Source organism: Ambystoma mexicanum, chromosome 6q (genome assembly GCF_040938575.1).
Source record: "Ambystoma mexicanum isolate Mex_15411 chromosome 6q, UKY_AmexF1_1, whole genome shotgun sequence".
In the NCBI taxonomy this organism is placed as follows: domain Eukaryota; kingdom Metazoa; phylum Chordata; class Amphibia; order Caudata; family Ambystomatidae; genus Ambystoma; species Ambystoma mexicanum.
This window is the reverse complement of record NC_090937.1, coordinates 1,664,720,116-1,664,738,833: the sequence shown is the minus strand read 5'-3', so window position 1 is coordinate 1,664,738,833 and position 18,718 is coordinate 1,664,720,116. Positions and strand designations below refer to the sequence as shown.

Sequence of the window (18,718 nt, the reverse complement as noted above, 5' to 3'; positions counted from 1 at the left end):
GCTGGGTTGCCAGAAAACACAATATGAAGCGAGGAGCTCCTGTCAACACCAAACAAGTCTGCAAGTCAGCAGCCAGAAGTATATAGGAAAGGAAACCAGGGTATGGGAACCGCATTCTATATGCCTGCAGCGCTGGCCCGCTGGAGCAAGGGGGGAAGGGTGCTGCAGGTCAAGAGGAAAGTGATGTGAGGTCCTTGTAACTGAATAGTAAAGGAGGCAGCCTGGTAGGAGACACATAGAGCTGCCTGCAGCGTCGAGGAACCACAGGCACAGGTTCTACAGCAGGGGGGTCAAACCCACTGGAAGAGCTTGTCCAGAGGCCCCGATAGAGAGATAGCAGTACTACTGCTCAGGACTAAGGGATGTTGGCAGGACAGTATCTAGGTCCCAGTACTGCAGCCCAGGATTTAGGGCTGTTGCCAAAGATGTGTGAGGGTGCAAGCAGTACCGCTCAGGACTGAGGTGTGCCATCCGGATGTGCAGGCCCCCCCCAGTAGTACAGACCAGGTTTGACTGATGCGAGTGCGCATGCTCCACAGGGCTGTGGGGAGTTGCAGAGTTTTGCATCGTGTACACGCTTGGGAATGCAGCCCTTGATTAAAACCGCCTAATCCTTCTTTTTGATTTTTATCCCCAGGCGATGCTTTCAGTGAAGAAGCGAACAAGCGGTTTGAACAATACCCAGGACAGAGCAATAACCAGATTTTATAACAACATCAGCTACTTGTGTCTGCAACTTTCTCCTCCCCTCAGCTCCAGCCCACACTTGTGGCCCCAGTTCTGATGCACAACTCATACTGCGCTGCTTCCAAAACACTCCCTTGCAAAGGCCCCAACCAAAGTACTAAGAGACTGACCTCAACTCAGTGATCTGCCAGTGACCTACACTGCAGGGTTACTCACTAGAAGAAGTGTCTGCCCTCACTGAGAGAACATAGGTCACCGGAAGTGGGTGACCTCAAAAAGGTTGTACGGCAGTGGTGCCCGGTGCTTGGCACAAAGTCCCATTCCCGGTAGTAGGTACCTGACTGTGTCTCGTACTGGTCCCTAGAACAGGCATTCTGTCATTGGACAAACATTTGGACGCTTGCCCCGTCATTGAAGCCCACGTTCTATTGCTTGACCCGTCACTTTCGCCTACATTCTGGGGCACATCCTGCCATTTGAGCACATAGTCACTTGCTTGCCCTATCAATTCGGCACATGTTCGAACTTCTCAAATGGAAAGGCAAGCAGCGGTCACTTGTTCTCTGATCCATGATGAATTTCACTCCAGGCACCTTTCACAATTTTTCACCTTTTAGTATTTTTATTGTATGTCCTTTGCACTAAACTCATGCACAGCCTCTGGTACTTTTAATATGGGGCTACATAATGCCATGTAACCATAGACCCCCATCTCCACTCATGGCCATGTGACCCTAGACTCCGTCTCCACTCATGGCCATGTAACCATAGACCCCCATCTCCACTCATGGCCATGTGACCCTAGACTCCGTCTCCACTCATGGCCATGTAACCATAGACCCCCATCTCCACTCATGGCCATGTGACCCTAGACTCCGTCTCCACTCATGGCCATGTGACCCTAGACTCCATCTCCACTCACGGCCATGTGACCCTAGACTCCATCTCCACTCACGGCCATGTGATACTAGACTCCATCTCCACTCATGGCCATGTGACCCTAGACTCCGTCTCCACTCACGGCCATGTGACCCTAGACTCCATCTCCACTCATGGGCATGTGACCCTAGACTCCGTCTCCTCTCACGGCCATGTGACCCTAGACTCCATCTCCACTCATGGCCATGTGACCCTAGACTCCGTCTCCACTCATGGCCATGTGACCCTAGACTCCATCTCCACTCACGGCCATGTGATGCTAGACTCCATCTCCACTCATGGCCATGTGACCCTAGACTCCATCTCCACTCATGGTCATGTGACTCTAGACTCCATCTCAACTCCTGAGCATGTGACCCGAGACTACAGCTCTACTTTTTGCCATGTGACCCCTGGGCCCATATCCTCTCATGGTCACATGACCCTAGACTCCACCTCTACTCTTGGCCATAACTGTAGACTCCACCTCCAATCATGGCCATGTGACCCTAGACTCCATCTCCACTCACGGCCATGTGACCCTAGACTCCATCTCCACTCATGGCCATGTGACCCTAGACTCCATCTCCACTCACAGCCATGTGACCCTAGACTCCATCTCCACTCATGGCCATGTGACCCTAGACTCCATCTCCACTCATGACCATGTGACGCTAGACTCCATCTCCACTCATGGCCATGTGACCCTAGACTCCATCTCCACTCATGGCCATGTGACGCTAGACTCCATCTCCACTCACGGCCATGTGATGCTAGACTCCATCTCCACTCATGGCCATGTGACCCTAGACTCCATCTCCACTCACGGCCATGTGACGCTAGACTCCATCTCCACTCACGGCCATGGGACCCTAGACTCCATCTCTACTCACGGCCATGTGACGCTAGACTCCATCTCCACTCACGGCCATGTGACGCTAGACTCCATCTCCACTCACGGCCATGTGACCCTAGACTCCATCTCCACTCACGGCCATGTGACCCTCGACTCCATCTCCACTCATGGCCATGTGACCCTAGACTCCATCTCCACTCACGGCCATGTGACGCTAGACTCCATCTCCACTCACGGCCATGTGACGCTAGACTCCATCTCCACTCATGGCCATGTGACCCTAGACTCCATCTCCACTCATGGCCATGTGACCCTAGACTCCATCTCCACTCACGGCCATGTGACGCTAGACTCCATCTCCACTCACGGCCATGTGACGCTAGACACCATCTCCACTCATGGCCATGTGACCCTAGACTCCATCTCCACTCATGGCCATGTGACCCTAGACTCCATCTCCATGTGACCCTAGACTCCATCTCCACTCATGGCCATGTGACGCTAGACTCCATCTCCACTCATGGCCATGTGACCCTAGACTCCATCTCCACTCCTGACCATGTGATGCTAGACTCCATCTCCACTCACGGCCATGTGATGCTAGACTCCATCTCCACTCATGGCCATGTGACCCTAGACTCCATCTCCACTCACGGCCATGTGACGCTAGACTCCATCTCCACTCACGGCCATGGGACCCTAGACTCCGTCTCCACTCATGGCCATGTGACCCTAGACTCCATCTCCACTCATGGCCATGTGATGCTAGACTCCATCTCCACTAACGGCCATGTGATGCTAGACTCCATCTCCACTCACGGCCATGTGATGCTAGACTCCATCTCCACTCATGGCCATGTGACCCTAGACTCCATCTCCACTCATGGCCATGTGACTCTAGACTCCATCTCCACTCATGGCCATGTGACACTAGACTCCATCTCCACTCACGGCCATGTGATGCTAGACTCCATCTCCACTCATGGCCATGTGACCCTAGACTCCATCTCCTCTCATGGCCATGTGACCCTAGGCTCCATCTCCACTCATGGCCATGTGACCCTAGACTGCATCTCCACTCATGGACATGTGACCGTAGCCTCCCTCTCAACTCAAAAACATGTGACTCGAGACTACAGCTCTACGTTTTTGCCATATGATCCCAGTCCCTATATCTTCTCATGGTCATGTGACCCTAGACTCCATTTCTAGTCCTGGTGACCTGAGCCCACTCATGGCCATGTGATCTAGGCTCCATCTCAGTTCTTGGTTTCTTGGTAATACAACCCCAGGACCCAGAGCTACTGGTGGCCATGTGGCTTCATGCTCCATCGCAATGCATGGCTACCTGAGCTCTAGTAATGTAACCCTTCTCTGATAATGAGCATCTGACCCCATGATCCTTCTCTGGCCCAGGTTCCCTGACTCTATAGTGTTTGCCCTTGAAAAAGTCCAGAGTGGGCCATGTTCCACCTCTAGGATTGGCCACACCGGCCCATATTCCATCTCCAGCGCTGGCCACATGTCCAAATTCAATATTCCGCACTAACTCTGGGAGTCCATATTATATCCAGCACTTGCCACCCGAGTTCATATTCCAGCACTTGCCACCCGAGTTCATATTCCAGCACTGGCCACCTGAGTACGTATTCCATCTCCAGGACTGCCCCCTGGGCCCATATCCCATCTCCAGCACTGGCCACCTGAGTACATATCCCATCCCCAGCACTGGCCACCTGAATCTGTGTTCCAGCTACATTATTTGACATCTGATTCCTTATATTTCATCGCTAGCACTGGCCAGATGAGTATATGTTGCATCCCTAGTACTGGCCACCTCTGTCCTAGAGCAGTTCATGTGAGGCCATGTTCCATCCATGATTCTGTAGTTTCGTTCACATCAGAGAACAGGACAAGTCAGCAAAAGGATTCATAACACGTGAACTACTGGAATGTTTTTTGTGCATTTCGTGAGCTGAAAGAAGCAACAAGCGAAACACAAATACCTCAAGTTCTTGAAGGCATTTTACTTCAAAAGATCCTGCAATGGCAGCTCTGCAGATACTCAAAGCTAAGTGTGTGCTGTAATAGGAAGCCAAAGTAATGAGGGTGCACAAGAAATAACTGTAATACTGGTCCTTCCATGCAGTCCTAGAGTGAAACCAAGGCCAGTAGGTCTAAAAGGTGCTATCATTGCATTGCATGCATTGAGTACATCCAGTTCCTAACCATACGTTTAATTGTGCCCCAGAGATAGCTCAGAGGGCAGAATGGGAGTCGAGAGACTGAACTCACGTGATGATCCTCGTACTTCTTTTTGAAACCACTCAGGAGATAAAAGGTTATCGTCTATTGCAAAAGAACGACGGGGGGAAATGGCCCGCAGGATTTCGGTTTACTAAATCTATTATCTCTAGACCTCAATGAACGTGTAAAAAAAACTATGTGCAACAGCTTATCAGATTCTCTTCCGTGGGGGGTTTGCCCCTTCTCCTTAACAATTTGCACAAAGCACTGCCAGGACCGAGGGAGTCTGGAGCTGAAGATCTGTTGACAACCGGGAGAAAACATCAATTCCATGCTCTTAGAGAAAGCCCATGCCAGACTCTTCACATCCATGAAACCCTTCCGCTGGGCTGCTGTCACCAAGGTCTCAAAGAACTTTAACAAATGAATGTGGTTTCATTGAAAGCCCCAATGATTATATTTTTGGCACAATAAAATATTCATTTATTGTGATGGTTTGGTTGTTGCTGGAACCATGTGTTCATTACTATGTGTTGCAGGTAAGCGTTGCGTTGCTGAGCCTAACTCTCATTCATTTCATGGCCATAACAAAATACTTTCATAATTAGAAAACATTGTCTTGTTTGCTCAATGAAAAATGCTTTGTGAACTCACACAGTGCTCAAATCGTATAACAACCAATAGTCGATTAGCTCAGTTGAGAATGTTCCAATGGCCCAATGAAGAGTTGTCCAATCGTATAGCAAGGAATGGCCTGTTAGCGCAGTTGACAATGTTCCAAAAGTTCAATGAAGAGTAATCCAACTGTATAGCAAAGAATGAACTATAAACTCAGTTGACAATGTGGTCATTGCACAATGAAGAGTCGTCCATTCGTCTAGCAACATTTGATCTGTTTTCTCGATTGAGACTGTTCCAAGGAAGAGTTGTCAATGAACTCAATTGTGATCAATTTATTGGGTCTATGGAGACTGTTCCTTACCCCCTAATAAGAAAGATCCATTGTACCAGACAAGAATGTTTCATTGGCCGATCAAGAACATTCCATTAGCTCAATAGATCATGCTCTGTTGGCAAATTCACAAATACTCCTTTGGCTCAGTGGAGGACGATCCACCCCTTCAATCAAGAATGTCCCTTTCCTTTAGGAGAATCAAACATTTGTCATTGGCTGAACTACAAATGGTCAATTGGCATGATCCAGAATGCCCCTTTTGCTTCAATCTAGAATGCTGCATTACCTTCATTAACAATGTTACATTGGCTCAATGTAGAAGGTTCTATTTGCTGGATAAAGAATTCTCTATTAGGTAAATCCCCCCATGATTCTAATACCAATAATGTCATAAGAAAATGGGGTCTTTGGTAAAGGGCCACCCACAGGCAAATTAACTTGGGCTGCAGGTCATCACCCCCCCAAAACCCCCCCGTACAGGCATAAAAACAGTGTACTATTCATTCATTCAAATAATGAATGAATGTACCATCTTCTAGATAGGGTTGTGGCACCCCATATAAATCACTATGCAGGCAATGTGGCTGGTGATAGGTTGTGTGTCTGTGGTACATGGAAATGGTGATCCTCGGGAGATCTCTTAGAACCCATAACGCAAGTGAAGACTGATCTACACCAGCAAAAGGGTCAACATGTTACAACCTATACGCAATTGGATTTTTGTAATCGTCAGGTCACATGTGTACACATCATATGTGTCCCATCCACAGAAATGGATTGAGACAGAGGACTTGACATGAATGATGTAATGGGTGCGAGATGCTTTTCTGAGAATTTAATCTGAAATCAGAAAACCTGACAATATGTTCATAGTATGAGTTATTGGCTATCACCCTTTGTCGAGAGAGAACATGTCAGGTCGGGGGTTGGAGGTGGGGTGTGTGTGTGTGGTGGCCGGGGGAGGGATCAGGAAACTACTATTTTTTTCAAAGCTGTAAGGATCGCAAGTTACAGCTTCTGCCGAGTAGGTGCCCATTGACTCATTGAAAAAAGTTGCACTGACTCAACAGTGAATACGTCGTCATTCTGGTCAAAGTACTGAGGAGGGATTGGCATAGCCTATGTTCTACAAAAGGTTTCATATAAATGCCACCGTTCTTGGGTAAAAGACTTGTCTACCAAACAGCTTGCATTGGTCTATCAAGGATACACTGTTTATTCAATCGTTAAGAGACGCTCCACCTGGAGCACACTATCGGTTCCGTGACTTCAAATGTACCTTTTAGTCTTTCAGAAAATGGGTATGTTTCCTCTAGCATCGTCAATCAGCAGAGCGCCAGTAGGTATCGCAAGCGTGAAGAGGAACATGGCCCAGCAGATCAATTGATGAACCCTGGGCATGTTCCAGTCACGTTCCATGTACTGAGCATGGTAAGAGCTGACCGGTCAACAGGTGACTTGAGACTAAAATGGTTCAGCAACACGGAGGTTAATGAAGTTAAAACACAGAGGCTGGAGTAAGGTTTGGACTACCAGAGAGGAGATATAGCAACACGGGGCTATATCCCCATCTAACAGTTCGGATTTTCAAGGTAAATACAGCCAAGAGAGAGCAAAGTTCAAACCCTAATATAGAATAGGATCCTGGACTTGAGTCTACTTGCCTCATCTACACCAGTTTAGGGTAATAGGGTGCATCTCCCCGATTGGTGCGTACAAGGTCCTCCGATGGTTCCAAGGCCCTTCTTTCATCATCCGGATCAAGGGTAGCCCTACTGGACTAGTAGCATTATTGGTGGTGCTTATTCATCAAGTTCAGATGCCTTGGTTACAAGTGATGGGAGTCAATCTCTTCCCCGTCTGTGGTGGGTGGACTTTCAGTCTGCAGTCACACTTGTCAAGCACTCTAAGGTTGGTATGCCAGTTCCGGCACACATGACAGGCTCGTGTTTCAGGGGATCCCATCCACAGTCTCTGGGTCTACTATTGGCTGAAACTTTAACTAATGCTGTCACCCTCAATGAACCATGGGAAGGTTCCTCCCCAGTTACTAATGTGCATCTCATATAGTTTACCTTTTCCTCACTCTCTCTTATCTCTTCTTCTTCCCAAGTCATTCCCTGTCAACACAGAAACAAAATGATTTTTCGCAGTCCATGTCTGATTTCCTCACTCTACCTTCTCAAAGCGTTATCACTTCTTCATCCTTCCTTTCTCTTCCTTCTCCAACACCAAACTCCACCTCTACTCTCCTTCTTTTTGATCTCTCCCTACTGAAACCCCAACTTCCCCCTTATACTTTTGTTTCTCTCCTCCTGCTACTTGATCCTCTTGTCCTTTTGCTACTTGATCTTTACTTCCTCCAGCTACACGCTGTTACTCTCCTTCTCTTCTCCTCATCCTTGATCTTTCCCCCCTTTAGCTCAGACCTCTCCTTTGCACTCCTTTCTTAACTCATCCTCCTTCCACACTCTGTCCACATAGCTCCACTTCTCCAACCCCCTTCCAGACTTTCAGGACAAACATTTTGATGCTGATTATAACAGGTTATTTATAATGTGCTTAATACCCAGAGGATTCTAAGTGCGGACCCGGCAATCAAACCTGTGTTGCTCCGCGTCATCTTGCTCCCAAAGAGAGTGTGTTGCCCCTGAGTTATCCTGCGGAGAGAGATTCCTGTTACAGGGCCAATGAACTGTCCCTCCAAGGCGAGGGTGGGGGCCACTCTCACCTTGGGGTGGGAGGCTTACAATTATTATTAATATTATGGTATTTACTGAGTGCAGACCTAGCTTCAAGAACCTATGGAGAGCTTTACAGAGGTAACAACAGTACAGATGCATCACAGAGTACTTTTCAGGGGTAACAACAGAACAGATGTACAGCAGGGTCGGTTACAGAGGGGCACAGAGGCATGGTACAGCTGTACAGGATGGCGGGGAGGAGAGGGGTGGATGGCATCTAGCGGGTCAACAACAGGGGTTGATGACAAAGCCAGTCCTACCCCAGAGGCGGGGTGTGAAGTTGGGAGAGCCCAAGGCTCTTAACCCTATTCCTGCATGCTTGAGAAGAGTGCCACGATTGATCACATTAGGTCTGCACAGGATATTGTTGCATTATTCGTTCAAACCCATCATAGCTGTGTTATTGCATGGACTAATACTAGCATGTTGTGGCAAAGCCATCACAAGTGTGTTCTTACTGAGGCAAATACTGGCATGTTAAGTTTGAGCTATAACATGTCTGTGTTTTACAGGCGAAGATTCGGGCATGTTGTGGAAAGGCCTTCACATGTGTGTTCTTACAGTGGCAAATACTGGCATGCTGGGGAATAGCCATCATTAAAGTGTTCTTCCAGGGGCAAATATTGGCACATTAGGGCAAAGCTAAAACACAGGTGTCTTCTTTCAGGGGAATAAACTGGCATGGAGGGTCAAAGCAATCACAGGTGTGTTCTCATTGCTCTGGTAAAGCAGTCACACGTGTGTCCTTACAGGGGCAAATACCGGTATGCTATGTCAAAGGGATGAGAGCTGTGCTTACAGGGGAACACCAGCATTATTTGTTTTGCTTCGTCCACTGTATATCTGAAAACCATTCCAACGAACGTCTGGGCCTCTATTTGTTTTCTGTACATTTACTGCATGTTTCTTTTTGTGTAGTTACATGTTTACATTTGCCATTTTGGCACCTTCTCCAGTAGCCAATAGCCCAAAATAATAAATAACTCAGACTCACTCTTCACTTACTAATAGCAAGTTGACTAAATGGTGAGTATGAGTCACTATCAGTAACTTATTTGCAAATCAAATGGGTTTTGAACAGTTACGTGTAGACACAATAGATGGCCTACTGACAATATAAAGCGATATATAATTTAATGAACTATTTTGGGCCTTAAAGTGGCATTTCAGTCTTAATTTTAAAAAGTTATCAACTTTGGTCTCTAATTATGGTAGCACATCATTAAAAAAAAAATCTTCATTAAGTTTTTTTTTTACAACAATTAAACATCCCTTCCCCAACACTGTTTTCCCCTGCCTACCCCTTCCCTCTTTCCCGTCCCGATCCCCTAACTCTCTATCCTCCCTTCCCCCCTCGAGTGCCAACACTTCCCAGATTTGCTTCTCGCAGTCCCCATTGTCTCTGCTCGCCTCATAGGCTAGACACCACAGCCCTCCGATTTAGATCTGCCCTCCTCCTCCCTCTTCCCTTTTATGTTTTGTTCCTGAGCAAGATCACGGAGGCTTCATTCAGCAATTGTCCCCAATCCATTGCCAACACATTTTCCCCCTCCGGGTCCCGTTGTTTATTCAGGTAATCCCCATCTCCGTACATCTTGAAGCCATTGCCTCACTAACAGCCCGAGAGCCTCCTCCACTCCATTGCTATCCGCCGCTTGGCTAAGATCAGCAAGAAACTTGCAATTTTGTTCCAGGTCTTATGTCTCTTTGACCCCGGTAAAAGCCCCCACAGGCACACCACCATTCATACCTGCCTCCCACCAGGGCGTTCAGATGTTCCATCATCGCCCTCCAGTAATTAGCTACTACTAGACAATCCCAAACCATATGCCAAAATCCTGAGCGGTCCTCCCAACATCTCGGACAGGTGTGGGGCGCAAATTGATTAATTGCATGCAACCTCCCCGTTGTCAAATATGCCCTGTGTAGATAGTAGAATTGGGTGAGTTGGAATCGTGCATTCCTAGGTGTCTTTTTGACCTGTTCCCACATCTGCGACCACCTCTTTTCCGGAATGAGTTCTCCAGAGTCCCTCTCCCATCTGCCTTTAACCACCAACTCCTTATCCTTCCACAGTGCCTGCAAGGCTCTATACATCCGGGACGCCTTCCCCCAATTCTAATAGTGTCTGCATTAGCGGTGTGTCTCCGGCTCCTCTGGTATCCCGTCCCACAGCGTAGCCAGGCGCTTCACTACCTTGGCATACTTGAGGAAATGGCCAATTGCCACCCGACACATTCATCTCCATTCCTCAAACGTTAGCCATTTGCCCCCTTGAGAGAATTCTCCCAGTGTGGTGTAATGTCGTCCCCTCAATGTCCTGAGTCCAATACTTTGCAACGCTATTCTGATGTTGGTGTCAAACCCGATTGGCAATTCCCTGCTATATAACCATGTGACCCGCATCTTTCTCAATAGCTTCCCCAAACTGCCTGCACCGCTCTGAAGATGACTGTGTCCCCTTACCACCTATGCCCCCCCCCAGGATATCCACCCCTGCCTCTCTTTCTGGATCTCACCGAGCAACCCTCCCACTTCTCCTCCCTGAGTCACCTGCCAGTGTGCTATCGCCTGCAGCTGTGCCGCCACAAAATACATTTCAACGTCTAGCACATTGAGATCTCCCACAACCCGTTTGCGGCGCAATGTTTGCATAGCCACCCGGGTTCGCCCTCCATTCCACAAAAGCTCCCCCAAGTGTTTTGTCTAACATTTTAAAGAATACTTTCTTGATTGCATAAGGAATATTTGCAAAGTAGTACAAAAGTTGAGGAAGGACCACCATTTTGCACAGTGCGACTCTCCCCATCAGCGAGAGGAGTAACTTTTTCCAGAATTGTACTGCATCTCCTATGCATGAGAGTGCCCTCCCTGTATTACACACAAACCATTCCCTCGACATCGTGGAAGCTCTGAATTCCCAGGTATTTAAAGGATTCCCGTTCCCATGTGAGTCCCTAGTCCGGGAGATCGACCTCTCTCCTTCCCCTGAGACCCGCTAGTGGGAAAACGAAAGACTTTTCCTGATTTACTTGATATCCCAAGGAGGCCATCACTCCCAAGGGCCTTGTTAACCAGCATCATATTTATCGCTCCCAATATCCCCCCTCCTCTATGGGTGATGCCATTCCATCCCTAACTTCACCATCCAGCTTGGGCATCTGTACCAATCTAGCAGGTCTGAGGCCTCCTGGTCCGAATAGGGCCCTTCTGTCGAGTACAACTGTCTATAATAACCCCGGAATACCTCATTTATCTTCTGCTGCGATGATACCAAGCTACCCATCAAATCCTGTATCTGAGTGATCTTACCACTCGTGTTCTCTTGATTGAACAACCATGCCAGGAGCCGACCCGCCTTATCCCCTTCCCCATGTACCTGCTGTGTATCCCTGCTTTGGTCAAACCGTGCCAGTGACTGCACCGCACCCCATTTCCATGGCCTCCTGCTAGATCCACCTCCAACTGTTTAACCTCCCCCTCCAGCTTTTTTTATGGAGTTATCCAGGGATTGCTTGATCCCCACCACCTGGGGCATACAAACCCCCCTCAGGGTCATCTTAAACGCTTCCCATTGTATCCCCACGTCTTCCACCAACCCCTTGTTTAGTTAAAAAAGGAGGTCATGGCCTCCCTTAGCGCCTGCACGTTAGCCGGGTCTCCCATTGACCCCTGCTTCATCCTCCATAATCTCAATCCGGGTTGGTGCTCCGAGCTCTCCATCCTAGCAACCAATGGGGAGTGGTCAGACATGGCCCTATTCAAATATTGCGGGTGAGTGAACCGGTGAAAGCACTCCCTACACACAAATAGGTAATCCAACCTGGAATATGAATCGTGAACCCCTGAGTGGTAAGAATATCCCTTCTCAGACCTGTGTGTCTCCCTCCATAATTCCACTAAATCAAGCCTCTCTGCTACCAGCCGCAATGCTGTCCACGCCTGGTGGTTTGTGGGTCCCCCTCTCCGTGTTCGGTCAAACTCTGGGTCCAGGGCACAATTAAAATCCCCTCCCCATATATACAGCCCAGTGCGATGGCTGCCCGTTAATTCCATCACCAAGGTGAAGTAGGTTTTGTCATCTACATTCTAGGCATATGAACTTACCACACAAATGTCCTGCCCATCTCACTGTTCAACTATGGCTATAGTCCTCCCATCTGTATCCCGCAGTGTGCGTTCAACTTGAATGGGAATCCCTGGGTTCATCCAAATCAATACTCACCTCACGTACGTCGAATACGATGACCAGAACACTTTGCCCCCCCCCCCCATCTAGACTCCCAAGTCGTCAAGTCCGTCCCCTGCAAATGCATCTCCTGTAATAATCGCAGTTGTATTGCATGTCGCTTCAAGTATTGTCCCACTCTAGCTCTTTTCCATCTGTTCCTTAGTCGTCAAACATTCCATGTTCCTATCTTAAGGTGGTTTGCGCCTACGCCATTGCTTATATTGTATCAGTCTAGGTTCACCCTGAGTTTGAGATTGTTTTCCATGGCACTGGCACCCTTGCCCCATAACAGCCTTAAAACGGTAACTTCCCTTCCCAATAACAAACAACTGCTCCCCAAATCCCCGGTTCCGCCCTGCTTTCCCACCCTCTGCCCCCCAAGCTTCCCTACCCCCCCACCACTCCCTTCCCACTTCCCCTCTATTCCCCTCAACCAACTCCAACTGGCACAGTCCTTCATCCCGCCCCTACCTTCCAGTGCGGTATAAGGGTCCCGGTTTATTTGTGGGGCAGCTGCATCCTCTCCCCGCTCCAGCCTCATGTCACCATGCACACTTTTTCCAGCGGGTATCACCCCCTTTCCCCCCAGGCCCTATGATCCATTCTTGACTGTTCTTGTCACCCCGTCTCAATGCTCTTCCGAGTGGTTGCCGCCCTTCTTCTTCTGCTGGTAGTCTCCCTCTCCCTGAGGCATCACTTTTGGCCCTCTCCTGTCCAGCCAGTCCCATTCTTCCTTCTGGGATGTGAATAGAACAGTCCGGACTCCATCTATCACTCTCAGCTTTGCCGGGAAAATTGTCATCTAGCGTAAGTTCACCTTGCGGAGCCTGCAGCGAGCCGAATCAAAGGACCTCCTCTGTTTCTGGACCTCCTGCGCAAAATCCGGGAAAATCAAAATGTTAGTGCTGTCTACCTCAATGTATCCAGCTTTGCGTGCCACCTGTAGTATTGCTTCTCTGTCTCGGAAGTTCAACAACTTGGCTACAATAGTCCTTGTCTGCCCCCCTGGGGATGGAGACCTACCCGGTACCCTATGCACCCGCTCCACTGTGAACAGCTTCGATAGCCCCTTCGGTCGCAAGGTTTCCAAGATCAGTATCTCCACATACAACTCTGTGCACGGTCCTTCGTGGCCCTCCGAGAACCCCACCAGGTGAATGTTGTTTCGGCGAGACCTGCTTTCTGAGTCCTCCGATTTTGCCAATAGCCCTCGTGTCACTCTGATGAGCCCACGCCTTGGTTCTTGAGTGTGATCAGGTCGCCCTCGACCATGCTAACCCACGGTGACTTTGCGCAGGTTGGCTCGTAGCAGGGGTACATCCACTCCGACTTCCTGTATTTTCCCTTCCACAGATATTCTAGAGCCCTGAATTGCCGCCATCAATACTTCCAGCGTTACGCCTTTCCCCCCTTTTGGCACCTGCTCCCGACGTTTCATTCTCCCCCTGTCATGATACCTGCCCCCGGAAGACCAGGCCCAGCAGCCCCGGAAGCAGGCATCATGCCACTTGGAGCATGCCCACAAGCCCCAGTTAGGGGCTGTTTGGGTGCAGTCCAGGTGCCTATGGCGCCAGGCTCATAAAGATAAAGTCAGTCCTGGCGCCATGGGCGCCAGGCTCATTATTGATAACTTATCTGAAGCAGACCATGCTGCATATTCACCTGAGGCAGGCCATGCTGCATGAAGACTCAAGCCAAATGAGGCTTAGGAGGGACTATTTTACTGAAGGGACTATTTTGTTACTTGGATGGGGCAGTGGAAGAATACTTACCTGGATCTTCTTCCAAGGCTATTTAAACCACGCCCGGACAGCCACACGTGCTTCGTGTTATTCTGCTTGCTGCAGCGTAACGCTCACCGTGTTTACAGCAGCTCCAGTCTTCAGCCACGCCCGCTTCAGTCCTGGGACTCCTGAAACGAGAAGAAAAGAAGGATAAAGGTTAGAACAGGAGTTTTAACTTTAATCCTTACCTGAATCCTGATCCATTTCGCCACGGAACTGAAAGACAGAAGTCTTTGAAGCATCGCTTTGCATTCCTACGTCGCCGCGCTGAACTCACCTGCTTGGCGGTACTTCAGCATTCCATCACGCTCTCTCAATCTCGCGGCCGCCCTCCGACACCTAAGGAGACAAAGACAGCAAGGTGAGCAAGGGGAGAAAGCAAAGACAATACCAGTTACCCCCCACAAAACTTACCTGATTTACCACGGGGGTCTCACCTCATCTCGGGTCGGCACAGTCAACTCTGCTTCATCGCCGTGCCCCTAAGGGGAAAACCACAATAGACTTTACCTGAATCCTACCAAGTGCCATTTGGAAATCTTCGAGTGGATTAATCAGCAACCTGCAAGGAATCGGACAGAGTGCAGATCAGACATTTGAACTCTTATGAACAATTGGACTTTAGAGTCAATACTGGAACTCACCAATTCCCCTACGCCAGTGAAGTAACTGGTCATCAACGCGCCCCTGCGGTCGACGCAGGATGGAGAGCTCATCCTTCCAAACCATCAGGTGAGACAAAGGAGGGGACATCAAGAGTGATCTGTGGGAAGACAACGGGAGTGAGGAAGGTGGGTTGACACTCAATTCCACGGGTGGTTAATTCCTCTTCTCCTTTGCAGAAGAATATTCTTGCGAGCCAGACAAACTAGGCTGAGCGGGCCAGTCCAGTCAGTCATCTCGGCGCTACACGTGACGCTGGTGGAAACAACAGCGGCCCAGTTCCGGTCGACGCCCCCATGGTAACCAGGTGAGCGTAACAGAACGCGAAGCCTACCCACAAATACCCACCTGGGTGTCATGGAGACCTCGGAAACTGATCAGTTGGCCCAATTATTAGGGAAATTAAGGGCCGAAGTGCATTCCGCCCGCCAAGAAACCAATGCCCTCAGGAGGGAACTGATAGTGTCAAAAGAACGAACTGATGAGTTGGCCAGACAACTATTACAGAGCCAGGCTGGACAAACACCTCTACCAGGACTTGGGGCAAGTCCAGCTCCTGTACCATCGAGTAACCCGGTGCAGATAAATTTACCTGGAGCCGTTCCTTTGGCTCCGCCTGAACGCTTTGCCGGAGTCCCAAAAGGGTTTGCAACATTCATGAATCAATGCCGCTTGCACTTTTTATGTAGACCTGGAGCTTTCCCAAACGATCAGGCCAAGGTAGCCTTTGTACTGTCATATCTCAGCGGCAGTGCGGCGGATTGGTCCATTCCACTAGTTAACCGGGATGACCCGATTCTTCGAGATTTCCAGGGTTTTCGAACAAGCATGGAAAGACTATTCGCCCGACACTCCCGGGGACAGGCCTTGGACAACAAACTTTTATCCCTACGTCAAGGTAACCAGGATCTTTTATTTTACATTGCAACTTTCAATAGATTAGTAGTGGATACCGAATGGCCTGAAGCCAAGCGAATCACATTATTCCATCGAGGACTTCGGGGAGAACTCAAAGATGTTGTGGCCCAAATCGTGAACCCGCCTCAAGACTGTGCTGAATATATAGATCTAGTGGTCCAGCTCGATCACAGACTTCAAACCAGGAAGGCTGACCGAACCAAGTTTGAGAACAGGGTGTTGGTTAAAACCCACGTAAGCTCCAAGGGAGTAGATGTCTCAGAACCTATGCAAATCGGGGGGGTTAAAGGACCCTTAACCCAAAAGGAGAGAGATAGAAGACATCAACTGCAATTATGTTTATATTGCGGAACTACTGGTCATTTTCTTCGGGACTGCCCTGTAAAACCATCCAAGAAAGTTATAGGAGCAGCAGACGAAAACCATGTGAAATCTGACTCGGGAAACGACCACGCCCGGCAAGTGTAGAGGTCCGTTTGCCGGGCTTAAAGAAGGACACTCTGACCTCGCATTTCACCATACCCATGCTCCTTGTAGATCCAGAGCAGCCATCACGCATGTACGCGGTAAAGGCGTACGTAGACAGTAGAGCCATAGGAAATTACTTGCACTGGGAATTGGCTACCAGGATGAATCTATCTCTCACCCGCAAGACCACGGCCGATGTTGTCACCAATGTAGATGGAACGGAAATTGCCTCTGGACCCGTAACTCATTCCACTGCAGAGATGGCATTGCTGAGTCAAGATGGGCATCAAGAGGCTATGATGTTTGACTTAATCAAGGCCCCACAGTTTCAGCTGATACTGGGGATACCTTGGTTGGAAAAACATAATCCCTGTATTGATTGGCGAGAGAAGAGACGTCATCTTTGATGTCCTGGGTTTTAGTGTTAGCAGTGCACGGTGGCACGAGTTATGGTTGCTTATGTTACCATAACTGCCGAATTTCAGGGGTTTTTTGGTTTTACTTTGAACCATAACGTCCCTTTAACAAAGTTTTTTCACTGAATTTCATAGGTTTTTAGTAGCGCAACTTAACCATAACGTCCCTTTAACAAAGTTTTTTTTACTGAATTTCATAGGATTTTAGTAGCGCAACTTAACCATAACGTCCCTTTAACATAGTTTTTTCACTGAATTTCATAGGTTTCTAGTAGCACAACTTAACTGTAATATCCCTGACTTCATATACATGTAACATAGAACATACTAACCCCCTCGTAGTGATTTTCATGTCCGCGGACATATCGAAAATCTGAGTGTGGTGAATGTAAATTTAAATAGTGTGCCCCATTTCCCCTTAGAAGTTGGCTGAAAAGAGCCATTTTTTTAAACATTTTTTTTACAGATGCTTGACAACACCTGTTATTTTGTATCTTTTTGTTCTTGTTTTTTTTTTACTTTACTCCTAAAATCTTCACATAACCTTCTCCAAAGCAACCCTTACATTCCAAAATAGAAAGGCATTTCCCGTAAAAGATAAAGAAATGCCATCTTCTTTAAAATTAGCAGCATTACTGGCATCAATATTCTCATTGTTACAGAAGAACATACCAGCTCTAAGCATGAAGGCATGCCTCGGTTGATGACACACCTAGCAATGTTTTGCTGAGGACAAAAAACTGAACTATTGTCCCATATTGCCCTAGGTAGTAATCCAGAAAAAATTACTTTCACATTTGGAAGGATCTTCATTACGGCTTGAACCAAGCGTTCCAAATCAGCCAACAAAGTAGGGGCACTGACGTTGCCCAAAAGGAAAGCACCATAGTGCAAAACTACCACATGCGGACTGTTCATCGTGGCAATATCCTCACAAACTTGTACAATTTCCTGTACATTGCAATCAGGCACAGTGCTCCACACCACCTCCACTCCTTTCACATCAAATATCTTTGCAACATGCCTGCATTCAGCGTACTGTTGTAAACCATGTACAAACATATCTCCGAGCACCAACACCCTGACTTTCTCCACTTCTGCCATCTTCACTATACACAGTCTCTTTCAACACAAATCCACAACCTCGACATCTGATTGGCTGATCCGTACAGTCTTCTTTCCATGTTGGATTTCCTGGAAAAACCCGGATGTAGCATGCCCTGTCCACGAACAGACGCGGTGTCCGCGTACGGCGTCCACTTTACTTTCTGTGCCATTCCCTCATTGCATACAGCTAAGCAATCACACAATACCAATAGCGTCCTCAGAACACCCCCATTTTGTGAATTTTCAAACGTTTCAGGACAATTATCATTTAATTATTCAACATATTAACATTACAAATATTATACTTTCATCTTGTACTCTGCACACAATGCTGTTTCTCCATTAGTAGCTCAGTATACTAGATAGAATCCCATAATACAATGCTATTTATATCAATGCATCGTTCAAAGCACTAATAACGGTATGATATTTATTGCAATATCCTTGACACTTTTTTCGCAACATTATAATAAAAATCCCTAGTACACAAATTCCATGAAAAGTACATACACATGTGATGTCATCAGTGATTTCATCAATGACATTTGCAATGTCATCTTTGATGTCCTGGGTGTTAGTCTTAGCAGTGCAGGGTGGTGGCGTGAGTTATTTTTCATAGCTTACCATAACTTGCGATTTTCAGGGGTCTTTCGGCTGTACTTAGAACCATAACGTCCCATAAAGAAACTTTTTTTAATATCACGCAAACAATATACAAACATGG

General features: G+C 47.9%; 1 protein-coding gene across 5 annotated transcripts in view; it reads left to right on the top strand.

The window, feature by feature from the left end:
• LOXL3 (lysyl oxidase like 3) overlaps positions 1 to 5,200 on the top strand; it is a 476,927-nt gene extending 471,727 nt beyond the window's left edge. For all 5 annotated transcript variants that reach the window (XM_069632513.1, XM_069632512.1, XM_069632511.1 and 2 more), the window contains one exon: positions 638 to 5,200. In XM_069632513.1, coding sequence (XP_069488614.1) covers positions 638 to 711 — 74 coding nt within the window. In that variant the 3' untranslated portion in view covers positions 712 to 5,200. The remainder of the gene's footprint in view (positions 1 to 637) is intronic.
• Positions 5,201 to 18,718: the final 13,518 nt, after the last annotated feature.